The sequence below is a fragment of the Narcine bancroftii genome, chromosome 13, assembly GCF_036971445.1.
Source record: "Narcine bancroftii isolate sNarBan1 chromosome 13, sNarBan1.hap1, whole genome shotgun sequence".
Taxonomy (NCBI): Eukaryota; Metazoa; Chordata; class Chondrichthyes; order Torpediniformes; family Narcinidae; genus Narcine; species Narcine bancroftii.
In genome coordinates, this window is record NC_091481.1 from 73,336,425 (window position 1) to 73,352,961 (window position 16,537).

The window sequence follows — 16,537 nt, forward strand, 5'->3', positions numbered from 1 at the left end:
GAACACGACCCAGTCCTCATTGAGGGCTCAACAGTGGAGAAGGTCAAGAACTTCAAGTTCCTGGTTCTATTTATGAGCACTGGGAGGATTGACTTACAGTACTGTGGGCACCTAGAACATTACAGTGCAGTGCAGACCCTTCGGCCCTCAATGTTGTGCCAACCCATATATATTGCCATCAAAAAAAAAACCAAACTCTCAATTTTTCTTCCATCCATCTGCCTTTTGAAGGCTCCTCGTATTTCCAGCTGAGCCAAAACGTCAGTGGCAGCGGTGGGATTCGAACCCACGCCCCCGAAGAGACTGGAGCCTTAATCCAGCGCCTTAGACCGCTCGGCCACGCTACCGGGTGAGCGCAGCCTCCCGCAAACGCTGATGAGAAGCTTCGGGAAAACCACCCCCCCGCTCCCCGGCTCGTGGTCGTAATTGACCGGCGCCAGGAAGCCGGATCTCACTCACACCCCAGGCCCCGTTCCACCCCAGACCGTGGCAGCCCCGCTGCTGAGCCTGAGCTGTCCTGGTGGGGGGGGGAGGAAGAAGCAGCCGTTCCACTTCGCTCGGCGGCGTCACCGGGCGGGCGGCTTCACAGGGCCGCTGTGAAGATTCTGCACTAGCCGGTAGCGTGGCCGAGCGGTCTAAGGCGCTGGATTAAGGCTCCAGTCTCTTCGGGGGCGTGGGTTCGAATCCCACCGCTGCCAGTAGCGTTTTGGCAGCTCTGATCTAATTAGGCTCAAATGTTTAGTTTTATTTCTCAATGGAAATGGGTGCACGATTGCAGCGGGTTCTTTCTTTAAATTACCCTTCAACCCTAACCCTACTGCAATGTCCCTGCCAGCTTCTTGCCCTGAGCCCCAGGGCAGGGACATCAGATACAGCAGGTCCTTTCTTCTCACAGAAACACAGGGAAGCGACCACTGGCTGAAGTGGACCTGGACTCTAGCTGTTATAACACTTGCATTTTATTACCTGGACCAGTGGTTCTCCAACCTTTTCCTTTCCACTCACATCCCTCTTGAGGTGACCCCTCTGCCATCGGTGCTCTGTGATGAGTAAGGGATTGCTTAAGGTGGGATGTGGGTGAAAAGAAGAATCAGAGCGATTACAAAGGATGTAGAATAGATCACTTCGCTGTCCACACCAGCGACAGGGATCTCTCAGTGACCAACCACTTCACTCCTGCCCTCACATCTGTCCGTGGCCTCACGAACCGTCCCACCAAGACTACCCATTAATTGGAGGACCGATTTTCCGTCTGTGCGCGCTCCAGCCAAATGGCATTAACATTGACTTCTCCGGATTCTGCTGGCCTGCTCTCCCTTCCCTTTCCCCTCTCTTCTTTCCCTCAGCTCTCTATCCCCTTCCCTCTTCACAGAGCCATCCCCCTCTCCATTTCCTGCTGTGCCCCCTCCCTTCTCCTCCTCCCTGTAGGACCGTGTTCCTCCAAATGTGTCTCCCCCTTACCTTTTCATTTAGACGCCTGCCAGCATTTTGCTCGTACCTTGATGAAGGGCTGAAGCCTGAAACGTCAGTTCCGTCCCTTTATCTTTGCTACATAAAGGACACTGTTTAACCATATTAGAAACCACTGATATCAGACTTAATCTCTTAAAATGATGATACAAGTACAAAAAGACTTAAATATGGAATTTTGGACGACACGATTTCTTCTTCTTTTATTGTTTTTTCTTTCTTTTTATTTTTTGCTTTATGTGATAGGGGATGGGGGGATGGTAAGAAGGCAGGAAATGAAAATGTCACTGTATATTTTAAGGATGAATATTTGTTTATATTGTTATTGACATGGTTCACGATGAGTATTAAATAAAAAAATGTTAAAAGAAATGATACTGTTTGACCTGCTGAGTTTCTCCAGCATCGTGTTTCAACTTCAACCAGAGGGTCTAGGGGTGGGGGGTGTCACGTGATAGAGTCATGGCTGGTCAAGTGGAAGCAGCCCTCTCCAGAGAAAAGGGGAAAAAAGTGTGAAAAAACAGAGCTGTATCATAAGATACAGGAAGAGAAAGATAAAGTTACAGTGAAGAGACAGAAGATGGCAGCCAAGAGAGAAAAAGTAAGAATAACAGAGAAAAGGGAAGAAGGAAAATCACTGGAGAAGAAAGAAGAAGGCCTTACCTGCACGTCGGAGCAGAGAGCCACCGTGGAGAGGAGCAGCTGATCTCTGGTGTTGGTGAGTCCCCAGAGGAGCGGTGTCCTCCCGACCGGCAGACTCCAAAAATGCCTCTCAGAGCCAAGAAGTGGTGCGCAACTGTGCATGAGCAAGTAAAAGAAAAGGTTAATGCCGACGGGAAGGGGACTCAGCTGAGGAGCGGCCAGCTGCAGAGCGACCAGCTGCGGAGCGGCCAACTGAGAGACGACCAGTATCGGGGCTTTCGGCTGGGGGAAGTAAGCAAGAAAGAAGAAAAGAAAAGTGGTGAGAAAGAGAATGAAGGGCTGGAAGAGGGTGAGTGGCAATGGGGCAACCGGCAGGGGGACAACCTGCGGCAGGAGGCCCAGCAGCAGGTCAGCCTGCAGCAGGAGGCCCAGCAGCAGGAGACACAGCAGCTGGAGGCCCAGCAAGGATACAGAGGTAGCTCACCAGAGAAGGTTGAAGATACACACATACAGAGAAGAGAAGAAGACGACACAGACATAGATACAGACACAGAAGAGGAGGAAGAAGACCAAGAATTTCAAAGGAAAGAAGAAGGTAAAATAGAAGGATGAAGTTCAGATGAAGCCTTTTTCGAAGAGCAAATGAGGTCATTAAAAGAATGGCCATCATTAGAATTTAGTTCAATCAAAAGAAAAATGAAAAGAGCTGAAGACAGAATGCAAGGCTTAGAGTTGGTCATGACTGAAATTGGGAAGAGTAGAAAATGTGGAGGAACGAGAAGCTGCTGTAGAAATGGAGATAAATGATTCAAGAGGGAAGTTGGAAGAGAGTGAAAAAAAAATTAAAGAGACACAAGATTTATTGTCACAAAAAATTGACGTATTGGAAAACTACAGTAGGCGAAACCACATAAAAATAGTGGGCCTGAAAGAAGGAAAAGAAGGGACAGATATGAAGGAATTTATAAAAGGATGGATCCCGAAGGTGTTGGGAACGACAGATTCACATGAAGAAATAGAAATTGAAAGGGTGCATAGAGCACTAGTACCGAAACCGCCACCACATCAAAAACCGAGATCCATATTGGTAAAACTTCTAAGATATGGCGACAAGAGAGAACATACTGGAGCAGGCAAGAAAGAAGGTTAGAGAAGACAATAAGCTGTTGGAATATAAGGGACAAAAAATATTTTTTTACCCGGACATAAGCTTCGAACTTTTAAAGAAGAGGAAGGAATTCAACACGGCGAAAACAATCTTATGGAAGAAAGGGTATAACTTTATATTAACACATCCAGCAGTACTCAAAGTATTTATTCCTGGGGAACGGAATAGACTGTTCTCGGACCCAAAGAAAGCCCAAGAATTTGCTGAACATTTGCAGGACAGGAGAAGAGAGGAGGAGGAGTGACAAGAAGGATGACTGGAAAGAAAATGTAAAAATATAAAGTAAAGATAATGTATATATAAAGATTTAAAGATGGATAAGAGAAGGGGAAGAAGGGGATAAAAAAGAAAGAGCTTTGTTATATGTATAGGAAAATAGTGTTCTCTGGGGGGGCTGGGGGGGAGAATAAGGTCACTGCGAAATCGGTTGATGCTTGCGAGTAAGTTCGCAAACCGAATGGAAAGGGGAGTTGTGGTTGCCATCAAGGGACAAGGGGCAATCCAAGGAGGGGAGGTTCATTTGGGGTTAAAGGGTTATTGCTTGTGAGGATTGTTGGGGTATTTCATGTCTTAAGTGTGTTGTCATATATTGAGATTAAAAGGAAAACTTAAAAAACAGTAATGGAAAAAAAGGGGATGGAGGTGGTGAAGAGGCGGAAAAGAATGAAAATAGAGATTATAAGATGGCCACGTCGGACTATATGACTATAAACATTAACGGAATATATAATTAAGTGTATCCCATTGGAAAAAAAATCACATATAATTTAAAAGACAAAGTTACAATGTTTGAAAAAACCTGGGAACCATATATGGAACATAACAGAAAGGGCAGGCCTCAGACCATCACCACCTAAAATGATAAGAAGATAAACATGATCAGATTTAATGTGATAGAGTAGTGGCCGGTAGGATAATACCAGCCCTCTCCAGGAAAGAAGAAAAAAAGTCAAGAAAAGACAAAGTTCAATAAATACAAAATATAAGAAATAAAAGATAAAGTTGTAGAGAAAAGAAAGAAAATGGCACCCAAGAAGGAAAAAGTAAAAACAACGGGGGAAAAAGAAAAGACGCCGGAAGAGAAAGGAGAAGGCCTTATCTGCATGAAGAAACAGGGAGCCGTGGTGGAGAAGAACGCCCAATCTCCGAGGTTGGTGACGACCCCACAGAGTCGCAACCCACCCCTGGACTGCAAAAATTGCTCTCTGAGTCAAACAAAAGTGCACAGTGCGCAAACGAAGGAGAAGGAAAACACCGACGGGAGGGGGGCTCAGCCGAGGAGCGGGGAACCACAACACGACCAGCTGAGGGATGCCCGACACCAGGGCTCTCAGCTGGAAGAAGAGAACGAAAGTCGACGGGGTGAAAGGAAAGAGGAGCAGCAGCAGGAGGCCCAACAGATGAGCAGCCCAGAAGAAGAGGACCAACAGCAAGAGGCCAAGCAAGAAGAAGCCCAGCAAAGTGAGACAAGCAACTCAAGGAAGAGAATAAGAAGACACAAACACAGGTACAGATACAAAAGAAGAGGAAGAAAATGACCAAGATCTTCACAGAGAAATAGAAGGTAAAATAGATGGACAGAATATAGATAAAGCTTTTTTTCAAGAACAAATGAGAGCGTTAAAAGAATGGTTGACATTAGAATTTAGTGCAATTAAAAGAAAAATGAAAAGAACAGAAGATAAAATGCAAAGATTAGAACTAGTCATTACAGAAATAGGGAAAAGAGTAGAGAATGTGGAAGAAAATGAGAAACAACATAAAAATAGTGGGCCTAAAGGAAGATGAAAAAGACACAGACATGAAGGAATTTATAAAAGAATGGATCCCAAAGGTCCTGGGAAGGACAGAAATACAGGAAGGAATGGAAATAGAAAGGGCACACAGAACACTAGCTCCAAAACCACAAAGACACATCAAAAACCAAGATACGTTTTAGTAAAATTTTTGAGATATACGACAAGAGAAAATATACTGCAACGGGCAAGGAATAAAATTAGAGAAGACAATAAACCATTGGAATACAAGGGTCAAAAAATATTTTTTTACCCAGACATAAGTTTTGAACTCTTAAAGAGGAGGAAGGAGTTTAATGCAGCAAAATTGATCCTATGGAAAAAAAGTTATAAATTTATGTTAAGACATCCAGCTGTGCTTAAAATATTTATCCCCGAGGAGCAAAACAGATTGTTCTTGGGTCCGGAAGAAGCCCAAGAATTTGCAGAATGTTTGCAGGAGAGATGAAGAGTTGCAACAAGAATGAAGAACGGTGATAAAATATATATAAAGATGTAAAAACAATGTATATGTAAAGAACTAAAGAAGAGAAAGAGAAGGGAAGAAAGGAAGGGGGAAAAAAAGAGAACTTTGTTATATATGTAAAAAAAATGTTTTCTGGGGGGGTTTGGGGGGGAGAGAATAACTGTCACTGCGAAATCAGTTGATGTTTGCAAGTGGGTTTGCAATCCAAATGGAGAGGGGAGTTGTGGTTGCCCGGCAAGGGATAAGGGGCAACTTCAGTGGGGGGGATATTTGGGGTTAAGGGAATATTGGATCTGGGAGTTATTGGAGTATTTTATGTTTTAAATGTGTTGACATACATTGAGTTTAAAAAGGGAAAATTGAGAGATGAAAATGGGTGGTAGTGGTGGTGAGGAAGTGGAAATGAGGTGTAAACAGGATATGAGATGGCCATGTTGAACCTATATGACTATAAACATTAATGGAATACATAACCAAATTAAAAGGAAGAGGCTGTTAAATTTACTGAAAAAATAAATATAGCATTTGTGCAGGAAATGCATCTAACTGAAGTGGAACATAACAAACTAAAGAGAGACTGGGTAGGGCACATAACTCCAGCATGATATAATTCAAAAGCGAGAAGTGTAGCTATATTAATTAATAAAAATGTACCAATCAAAATAGAGGAGGAAATAATAGATCCAGCAGGGAAGTATGCAATGATAAAGTGTCAGATATACTCAGAATTTTGGAATTTGCTCAATATACATGCGCCTAACGAGGAGGATCAAAAGTTTATGCACGAAATTTTTTTGAAGATTGCAGACACACAAGGAAATATATTGATTGGAGGGGATTTTAACCTTAATTTGGATCCAATGTCGGATAAAACTGGACAAAGACAAGAAAAAAGAATAAAGTGGCCAAATTTATGGGGGGGGGGGAGCTGAGACCGAGGAGGAGGAGGAAGGGGGGCAGAGGGGATGGAACGGAGACCCGGGTGCGGGTCTCACCTGGGGGAAGCTGAGACCTGGGGGAAGCTGAGACGGAGGGGGGGGGGGGGAAGGCAGAGACCGGGTGTGGAAGAGCTGAGACCCTGGGGGAAGCTGAGACCCGGGTGGGGGGGCCTGAGACCGAGGAGGGGAGGCAGAGACCGGGGAGGGGGGGGGTAGCTGAGACGGGGGGAGGGGGCTGAGACCCCGGGGGTGGGGGGCTGAGACCCCGGGGGTGGGGGGCTGAGACCCCGGGGGTGGGGGGCTGAGACCCCGGGGGTGGGGGGAGACATTGGCGACTGATGGAACGTGTGGAGGCGTCACTAAGTGGTGAAGAGACGCTGAAAGATTCCTTTTGTGTCAATAATTTGTTGTGAAAAGTTTATTGTTTGGCAGAATGGCGGGAACAGGAGAAGTTCGGGGCTTCAGGGGCTCGGCTCCTCCCAGCCCGTGGCACCGGTGGACTCGCCCCCTTCCAGTCGCTGCCGGATACCGATATGTTGGGGCTGGTGAGGAACGCGCTGTTCGGCCAGACCGAGCAGCGGCCGCATCGCACCGTCCGCTCACACACCCAGGTAAGGAGCGTCCTCCCGCCCGGCACAGCCTCGAACGGGGAAGAAGCACGGCGACGATGGACCGAACGGTCTGCCCTTGTGGAGCTGCCCCACACCGGGAGAAGCCGGGCGGGTGTGAGCCGGAGATGATCCTGCGGCCGCCTGAACCAGGAGCCCGGGGACACTCCCCACCAGCCCGTCAGCGGCTGCGGACCCCCGACTCCGGGCTCGTGACCGCCTGCAACAGCTGCCGCGGGGCCCCGTGACCCGCGGGGCCACTGCCCGTGACCCGCGGGGCCACTGCCCGTGACCCGCGGGGCCACTGCCCGTGACCCGCGGGGCCACTGCCCGTGACCCGCGGGGCCACTGCCCGTGACCCGCGGGGCCACTGCCCGTGACCCGCGGGGCCACTGCCCGTGACCCGCGGGGCCACTGCCCGTGACCCGCGGGGCCACTGCCCGTGACCCGCGGGGCCACTGCCCGTGACCCGCGGGGCCACTGCCCGTGACCCGCGGGGCCACTGCCCGTGACCCGCGGGGCCACTGCCCGTGACCCGCGGGGCCACTGCCCGTGACCCGCGGGGCCACTGCCCGTGACCCGCGGGGCCACTGCCCGTGACCCGCGGGGCCACTGCCCGTGACCCGCGGGGCCACTGCCCGTGACCCGCGGGGCCACTGCCCGTGACCCGCGGGGCCACTGCCCGTGACCCGCGGGGCCACTGCCCGTGACCCGCGGGGCCACTGCCCGTGACCCGCGGGGCCACTGCCCGTGACCCGCGGGGCCACTGCCCGTGACCCGCGGGGCCACTGCCCGTGACCCGCGGGGCCACTGCCCGTGACCCGCGGGGCCACTGCCCGTGACCCGCGGGGCCACTGCCCGTGACCCGCGGGGCCACTGCCCGTGACCCGCGGGGCCACTGCCCGTGACCCGCGGGGCCACTGCCCGTGACCCGCGGGGCCACTGCCCGTGACCCGCGGGGCCACTGCCCGTGACCCGCGGGGCCACTGCCCGTGACCCGCGGGGCCACTGCCCGTGACCCGCGGGGCCACTGCCCGTGACCCGCGGGGCCACTGCCCGTGACCCGCGGGGCCACTGCCCGTGACCCGCGGGGCCACTGCCCGTGACCCGCGGGGCCACTGCCCGTGACCCGCGGGGCCACTGCCCGTGACCCGCGGGGCCACTGCCCGTGACCCGCGCATCATGGACCCAGCTCCCAGCTGTGACGGGCGGGAATTGGAGCCTGGACCACCCTGGGATTAATAAATCTCTGCATTGGACTCCACAAGGTGTTGCCAGGTCGGTCAGGACTGAAATCAGGTTTGAAAGGATGTTGTAGCTTAAACATTGGGGAAACATCTGTCCAAGTGTAAGAGATGAAGACATTACAGCAGCAGTGGTTTCTGCTCTCCTTTCACTCTTTCCTTCCCCATTCCCCTCATCACACTCTCCATAGGACATCCCCTTGTCCCTTTACATTGTCACTCATCCCCTCAGTCACCCACTCTCATGCATTGGCAGCCTGCCCACCCCCCCTCACTGACCCCAATCTCCAGCACAGTCCACCCTGTTGACATGTCCCAGGCCTGTGGCTCCCCTTCCCTGTTTTGTAGGATCCTTTTCCCCATCCAATCGCCTTTGGAAGGACTGCCAACCTTTCCTCGGTGGGAGACACCACCTGAGGCTCTGATACCCCCATTCATGGTCTCGAGAACTTGGTGAATACCACTGGTCTCCTGGCTCTCGTCCCTGAATGAAAGGGTTAGCATGTGAGGGTCGATTGTCGGCCCTTGGATTGGACTCATTGGAGACCTTTCGAATGCTGAAAGGTCTGGACAGAGTCGACATGGCAAGGGTGTTCCCGTGGTTGGGGGAGTCTAGGACAAGTGGGCACAACTTCAGGATGAAGCAGAGATGCGGAGAAATCTCTTTAGTTAGAAGACGAGCAAGTCCGTGGAACTTGTTGCCGCAGGTGGCTGTGGAAGGGAGGTTGTTGGGTGTATTTAAGGCGGAGATGGACAGGTATTTGATGAGTCAGGGCATCAAGGGTTATGATGAGAAAGGCGGGAGGGGGGGAAGGGGGTTGGACTGAGTGGGAGGATGGATCAACTCATGATTAGAAGAGCAGAGCTGATGGGCCACTTCTGCTCCTATAACTTGTGATCTTGTCCACTCTCTAACGTCGGTGCTGAAGCCAGTCGAGTTTGAGATCGGAGATTGTGGCTCAGAATCAGGGCCTTGGTTTCTTTACTTTCTTGATATCAGATGTAGTGTCCAGCCTGGGGTCTCCAACACATCTTGATTCACTGTCACCATCTTCCATGCCAGGCACAGAGGGCAAAGCTCCCCACCTTTGGAGGCAGGGGAGACAACCTCACAGGGACTGACATGAAAACACCAACAGGCTTTCAAGCTAGTGTCTTCCCTGCAGCCATCAGGCTCCTGAGTAAACCCACAGCAGTGCTAACATTCTGCCCTTTCCTCGTACTATATTTCCTTTTACTGTAACTCCATATTCTATAAATTGTGCTCTTCATGTCGCTGTATGAATGTGGGAGTAAAAGTCAAAACACGACCCTGGGGAAACTCAGCTGGTTCAGCACAATTAAAGGGACGTCACCAACATTTCGGGCTTGACCCCTTCATCAAGGTTATACACAGGCTGCAGACTTTCGTGTTTTAATACTGAATGTTCGATATACCCTTGTTATACTGCTTATAGGAAAACCCTTCTCTGACAAGTATAATCTGACAAGTATACTTAATAAAACATTTAATAATATTTAAAGAGCTTTTGCAATCCAAAAACAATTTTTAAAAAAACAACCAAAACTCTGTTTCTCTTCTTGAAGCGTGCGTTTTTGCTCCCTTACAATATTTAGCATCTGCATTTTACTCTTGTGGTGCATTGGGTTAATTTATACTTGTTTTTTTTTTTTTTGAAATTTTTTATTTTTCACACCATAAATCACAATAGCCATGATATACACTTTTTCTTTTCCACACATTTACAGTGACTTTTTCTCCCTCCCCCCTCCCTCCTCCCACGCCACCCCCCCACCCCCCCCCCCTCTCATCCATTTTAGGTATACAATCTAGGTTGCATTAATTCAGTTAGACAATGTTGTCATTCAACAAAAATACACCAGAAATTCTACTGAGTCCATTCTTTTCTTTTCTTCTCCTTCCATCAACTTAGGTAATGTTTGTTCCCGGTAGGTTTTCGCTATTGTTTTTATACTTGTTTTTAATGTGCTTTACCTCCTGTGAGGCTGCATCTGTATGTTGTGCTTGTGTGTGTGAGACAAATCCCCATTTGTGTGTGATGATGTTACTTCAAGATACTGGGCAAATCAGAGAATCTCACTGTGCTCTGAATTACGTGTCACTCCATTTAAATGTTCCCAAAATAGTCGAGTTTGGGGACCAATTATTTGGGTCAAATTTGGGGGGGGGGGGGTCGATGTTTACATGGATATTACTTTTGACCGCAATAAGTACCTGCGTCACTCAAAGCGTCGGGATGGATAGAACTGAGAGGTAAATCCACAGTCAGGGCATTAGGAGCTCGGATGGGCGGGTGGCCAGGCCAAGAATCCGTGGTCAGAGTGCCAGGACCTCAGATGGGCGGACAGCCAAGGCCAGAAATAGGGAGTCGACCTTTTCATGGGTCATACAGAAATCACACGATTTTTGGCCAAAGGGGGTGTCGACTCTTACATGAGTGTAGACCCCATGTATACCGTATGTACTCGTAGAATGGTCTGATCTATTTCTAGACTATTTTTATTCTCGCTATGATGAAAGGATCGGACCCGAAGCATCAACCATTCTTCTCTTCCACTGATGATGCTCGACCCACTGAGTTCCTCTGGCGAGTGCTTTTCCCTCAACTTTCAGCATCTGCCCTCTCCTGTGTGTGTCCGACTTTGATTGTACACTTGGCTGACAACCTTGACTTTCCTCACAGGGAGAGCTGAGCTACGAGGAGAGAGAATACGAGCCAGGTCAATATGCCACTGTGACTGTCAGTGGGAAACCATTCGATGAGGGTTCGGGTGAAGGAGTCGTGAAACTCCTCAAGTATCTTGGAGGAAGCAATGAAGAAGGTACTGAGAGTTGTGGTCAAGCTTTAAAAGTGAGGGGGAGGTTCAAGTTTATTCCCATCTGACTGTACATATAGAAGCAGACGAAACAGCGTTTCTCCAGACCACGGTGCGCACACAAGGTGGTATAAAGGTATAATTATTTTTATTAATATTGAAATTTCACATCCAAAAATACAGAGAACTTGCAGATATTCATGAAGATAGGTTACACTTAAATCATTTTGTCCAAGTCTCCCCACATTTTAATCAAACAGATTATATTGTGTTGATATTGTACAGAAAGAAAATCTAAACCCATGACAAAGAAAGGAGGAGTTTGACCAAAAAATAAAGAAAAAGAAGACAGAAATCTTTTCAGTGATAAATGACCTAATCTCCACCTTCATCACAAATCAACGATTATAAAAGTTACTCAAAAAGGGTCCCCACGGAGTTTGAAAATTTGCATTCAAATCAGACATTGATCATCTAATCTTCTCTAAATTGAAACATGATGTGACGTCACGTAACCATTAATTTAAAATAAATATATGTAAATATTTGGGATAATTTATGCAGTTACAGGACACTGCTCATCAGTCTCACAGTCTGCGGGAAGAAGCTATTCCCCAGCCTGGCCATCCTGTACCTTCTTCCTCATGGTAGTGGGTCAGTGATACTGTTCGTTGGATGGAAAAGGTCCTCGATAATTCATTGACCCCTATTTAAGCAACGCTCAAGGAGACCCCAGGGATCCTCTTGGCCGTCTTGATGACCCTCTGTATTGACTCCCAGTCCAATACTTTGCAACTACTGTCCCACACAGAGATGCAGTCGAACAGGACACTCTCGATTGTGTTGTGAAACGTTCTCAACCTCCTGAGTAAGTGTAGGCGTTGCTGCACCTTCCAGACTAATGAGGAGGTGTTGTGGGCCCAGGACAGTTTGTCCTTTATATGTTCATGTGAATCACTGAATCGTCAACATCTCAATGTTCAGAACTGGAGAGCCACAGGCCTTGCCTTTACTGTGTCCATGCAGTTACAAAGGACAATCAAACATTCATCAACTGATTTTAAACTCAGCCAAAGCTTAGTGAAAAAGTTGGTCAAAGGGAGCAAGGATCAGGAAGGAAGTCTCCGAGTTTAGGATCTCACCAGCTGAAAGTGCTGTGGTTGATAGTGAAATCAGGACGGACAGAACATTGGGAGCAGGAGTCAGCCACTATGGCTGATCTGACCCTGGATTCAACTCGACCGACCCACCTGTTCCCCATAACCCTTAATTCCTTGAACTGTGCAAAAATCTACCTGACTGTCTGAGGTATATTTAATGAGGAAGCCTCCACATGGGCAGAGAATTCCACTGAGAGCAAGGAGGTGTGTGGTGTACGGCTTGGGAGGGAACGCGTCTGTGAATGTCCATCTGAGGAGCTGGAGTTGAGACAGATAAGGGGAGAGTGTATTCAAACACTTGAGATGCTGATGGGCTTGATGAGGACGTGTTGAAATCTTTTTGGGTCGGACGAGCGAGAGAATGCAGTCATTTCAAACAGGTGCCTAGAAATTTCTGGAACCTCTGGAATTCTCTGCCTCTGAGGCCAGTCCATTAGAGATCCTTAACCCTTGGGACTCTGGGTAATTTTAACCTTTCATAATATACACTCCGGACTGGGTCGATGGGTAAACCTTGACAGTGTGAACACTGGAGACAGAGTATAGAACTTGTTTGTGGTCCCTGAACACAAAGGATTAAGAAGGAGGTAGAACAGTTTGAAAGCTCGAGGAGGTGAGGCTTGGTGGGACTGGCAGGGAAGAGGATATCAGCCCTGGTGGGGCAGGGTCTGGGAACCGAGAAACTTTCTCCCTGCTCCTGCTCCCATTTCCTCGTGTTTGCTCTCTCTTGAGGAGAATCCTGGAGAAAGGTGAGTTGGGATGCGGCAGTGGCCATCAGTGAGGGGTCAAGATCTCGTGTGAGATCCAGACCCATGGCACTACCTGAGTGGAGATTACACGCACCTTCTGGGTTTCAGGGTTTGTCCCACAACCTAGAGAACAGGTTACAGGAGAGTGGGGTTGGTGGCTGAATAACTCCCTCCTGCCAGAAGGGGAATGGTGGGCTGGGTCTGTTGGAGGTGGGGAGGGGAGATTGGAGCCTCACGCCTGTCGCTGTTCCCTAGGACTGCAGCTCGGGATGACTGCTCCAGTCAGTCTGAAAGTCCATCCAAACGAGAGCGGGGAATTGCAGTCCAGCGTCGAGGCCCAGGTCCGCATTCCCAGCCAATTCCAGGACAATGTTCCTAAGCCGATGGACCCGAGTGTTGAGATCCAGTATCTGGAGGGCTTCACAGTCTATTCCACGTGAGTGTGGTGAGGGTCACTGCTTGCTATCAGCCCAGAGGGGGCAGACCCAGCGGGGGCCAAGACAGTGGTAGTTGCCAGAGCCACCAGAGGATGATCAGCCAAGTCTGACCATCCACAGGTTGGGGCTGGGGTCCCTGGGCCACTGGTGTCTGGAGCTAAACCATGTGATGGTGGGTGGTCCAGAGATGATACCCCAGCCCCATCTGGGTCCCTGAACCTGAGTCTGCCCTCGATAAGGGGCAGAGGCTGCACCTGGTGAAGCCGAAGTTGGGAAGGTGGGGTGGTTGTATCTCTGGGCCACCAGACTGTCCAGCCGGGCTCTGGTCTCACTCAGGCATAGGATGGATTCCAGGTCCAGTCAGGGTCCAGCTGGACCCCAGGATAGGACTGAGAGCACGGTTGATGGGGTTCTGAATTTCCATGGCACCTCTCATGACCACTCAAATACTGACCAAGGCCAGTGTCTGTGTCCTATCCAATAGCCAGAGACCCCCTAAACATTCACATGGAAAGGATCAAAATTTCATAAATAAATTAGGACGTGGTCCCATCACATTTGCCCCTCCCACCGTGGGAAGCTCCCTCACTGCCTCTCTCATGGAGCTCCCTCAGTTCCATCCTGCCAGCAGTCAATGCTCCTTCACTGGATGGCCATTCAATTATGAGCAGAATAGGACCATTCAGCCCATCAAGTCTGCTCCACAATTTGAATCATTGCTGATGTATTTTCCCTCTGCTGTTGCATCTGACCTCAATGCCAGGTTCAATACCTGCTTCAGCTGGTGTCAATGCCTAGGTGTCACAGTCCAGGGGAGAAACAAATCAACCAGGATGCCTGCTCTTAATTGTTGTCAAACAGGAGTATCTACAGACGCTGGGTTTGTAAGGCAATGCACAGACATGCTGGAGAAACTCAGTGGGTCACACAGCATCTATCGGAAATTAAGGCACTGAATGAAAAAGGAGAGGGCGGTGCCTCGACAAGGGCCAGGCCCAAGTGTTAGTCAACACACTGAAGTGCTGGAGAAACTCAGCAGCTCTTTTCAGCTTCTATAGGAGACAAAGATATTTCGCTGATGTTTCAGGCCTGAGCCCTCCAAGGGAATATCAGAAAAGGCAGAATCAGGAAAATATCAGAACGTCTCCGAATTCAAACAATGGGGAAGAATCCAGACCAACAAAAGGTATGATCATGGACTTGTAGAAGGTAGAATTTATAATGTCTGTCCGAAAGGAGACCGGGAACAGAGAGACGATGGGGGGGGGGGGGGGGTGTGGTGATGGGGTAGTTTACAGAGAAGTCGATGTTAATGCCATCCGGTTGGAGGGGACCCAGACGGAAGATGAGATGTTGTTCCTCTAATTTGCGGGTGGTCTTACTCTGGCCATGTATGAGACCATGGACGGACATGTTGGCAAAGGAATGGGATGGGATGGAGAATTGAAATGGGTGGCCACTGGGAGATCCACGTTATTGCAGCTGACAGATTTCCTAGTCTTCATCCAGCCTCTCTGATGTAGAGGAGACTACAGCGGGAGCACCAGATGCAGTCGACGACCCCTGCAGATTCACCAGTGAAATGTTGCTTCACTTGGAAGGACTGAATGGTGCAGAGGGAGGAGGAGTGGGCCCAAGTGGAGCATCTCCTGTGGTCACAGGAGTCGGTTCCAACCTTTCCTTTCCTGGATCCTGCGTGACCTGCTGAGTTTCTTCAGCACATTGGTGTGTTGATTTTAATTATTACCCTGAGGATCAACACATTCACATCGTGAATGATTCTCACCACAGTCAAATATCTCGCTGTTACTCTGTGGTCATGAGACCCTTGTACCACTGCATCGGTCGTAGGTTTTGGAGAGGTCAGAGTGACTGGCTGCACTCAGCTCCCTTCGGCTGCTGAGGGTCTGCTCCATCATTCTCCCCTGTGGTTCATCCCTGCAGGCAGTTTGGTGGTTACGCCAAGGAGGCCAATTATGTTGAGTTTGCGGGGAAGCTGCAGGAGGCACTAGGAGATGCGGCGCCCTTTCACCGAAACGTCTACCTCTGTGCTGGCTACGACTCGCCCATGAAGCCCATCGGCAGGAGGAATGAAGTGTGGTTTTTGAAGAAGGAAGGCGGGAGTTCAGGTGCGCAGTTGAGCTCGCAGTGAATGGCGCTTCTGGACCTCGGAATATTCCGGTGGCAGGATGTTACGAGCCCAGAGGACCCCAAAACCCAACAGCAACAGATATTCACCAAGACAAATGGTTACTTAAACAAAAGTTGCTTTTAATTATCTTTAAACATAAAAACAGAATCAAACTTTATCTTATCATTATTAACTTACTTAACCTAACTTAACCTCCTTCTCATTCTAAGCGCACGTGGATGTAATGTGTGTGTGTAAGTTCAGAAAAGTTATTTGGTTCACAGTCCAATCTCACTTCTCACTCCTCCAAATTCACTGGTTGCAGGCAACTCTTGTACTGTGCACAGAATTTAACATTTATAAAGTTCACCAGCCTTTGGTGCTTGAAAGCAAAATGATTACCACTCAGGAAGATTCTTGTCAGGTTTCAGACAGATTTTTTGTATGCTGGACACCCACAACTGATTCTTTTTAACCAGCCACTTTAGTGTCCTGCCGGAAAAGCTTGCCCCATAAGGGTTCTCCAGATGATAACCTCTTTCAGGTCACCACAGAGTTCCTTTTTGTTTCACTTATTTCAAGTGAAACATTAGGCAGCCAGTCCTCTCTTGCATGAACCACAAAGGCTTTGACCAGGCTGAACTAAGCACTCACAACCTATCTTCCAAATGGGGTTTTCCACAAGCTTGCCAGATTGTCCTGTTCCAGTCCCAGCTGCTGCTGCTGAGCTGAATTCTCTCTCTCTCTCTCACTTAGAGAAAAGCCTGTTTGACTCCCTCTCTGCTTGCAAAACCAATTCTCCCGTTGTTCTAGGTTAGGACCACAACTAGGTTTGTTGAATGCAGCCAGTTGCAAACGGAAATGGTGAGCACCTTGTTGGATGTGCTGGG

The 16,537-nt window shown here is 49.1% G+C and overlaps 1 protein-coding gene and 2 non-coding genes across 3 annotated transcripts; 2 read left to right on the forward strand and 1 right to left on the reverse strand.

Moving 5' to 3' along the window:
- Positions 1-265: 265 nt before the first annotated feature.
- On the reverse strand, positions 266-347 carry trnal-aag (transfer RNA leucine (anticodon AAG)). Its single transcript has one exon. It is a non-coding gene; the product is annotated as a tRNA-Leu (tRNA).
- A 269-nt stretch (positions 348-616) lies between these two features.
- On the forward strand, positions 617-698 carry trnal-aag (transfer RNA leucine (anticodon AAG)). The gene has a single exon. It is a non-coding gene; the product is annotated as a tRNA-Leu (tRNA).
- A 6,210-nt stretch (positions 699-6,908) lies between these two features.
- Positions 6,909-15,825, forward strand: LOC138747994 (heme-binding protein 1-like). The gene is made up of 4 exons (XM_069907694.1): positions 6,909-7,091; positions 11,038-11,176; positions 13,335-13,515; positions 15,461-15,825. The coding sequence occupies exons 1-4, from the start codon at positions 7,014-7,016 to the stop codon at positions 15,666-15,668; spliced, it is 606 nt and encodes a 201-aa protein (XP_069763795.1). The 5' UTR covers positions 6,909-7,013; the 3' UTR covers positions 15,669-15,825.
- Positions 15,826-16,537: the final 712 nt, after the last annotated feature.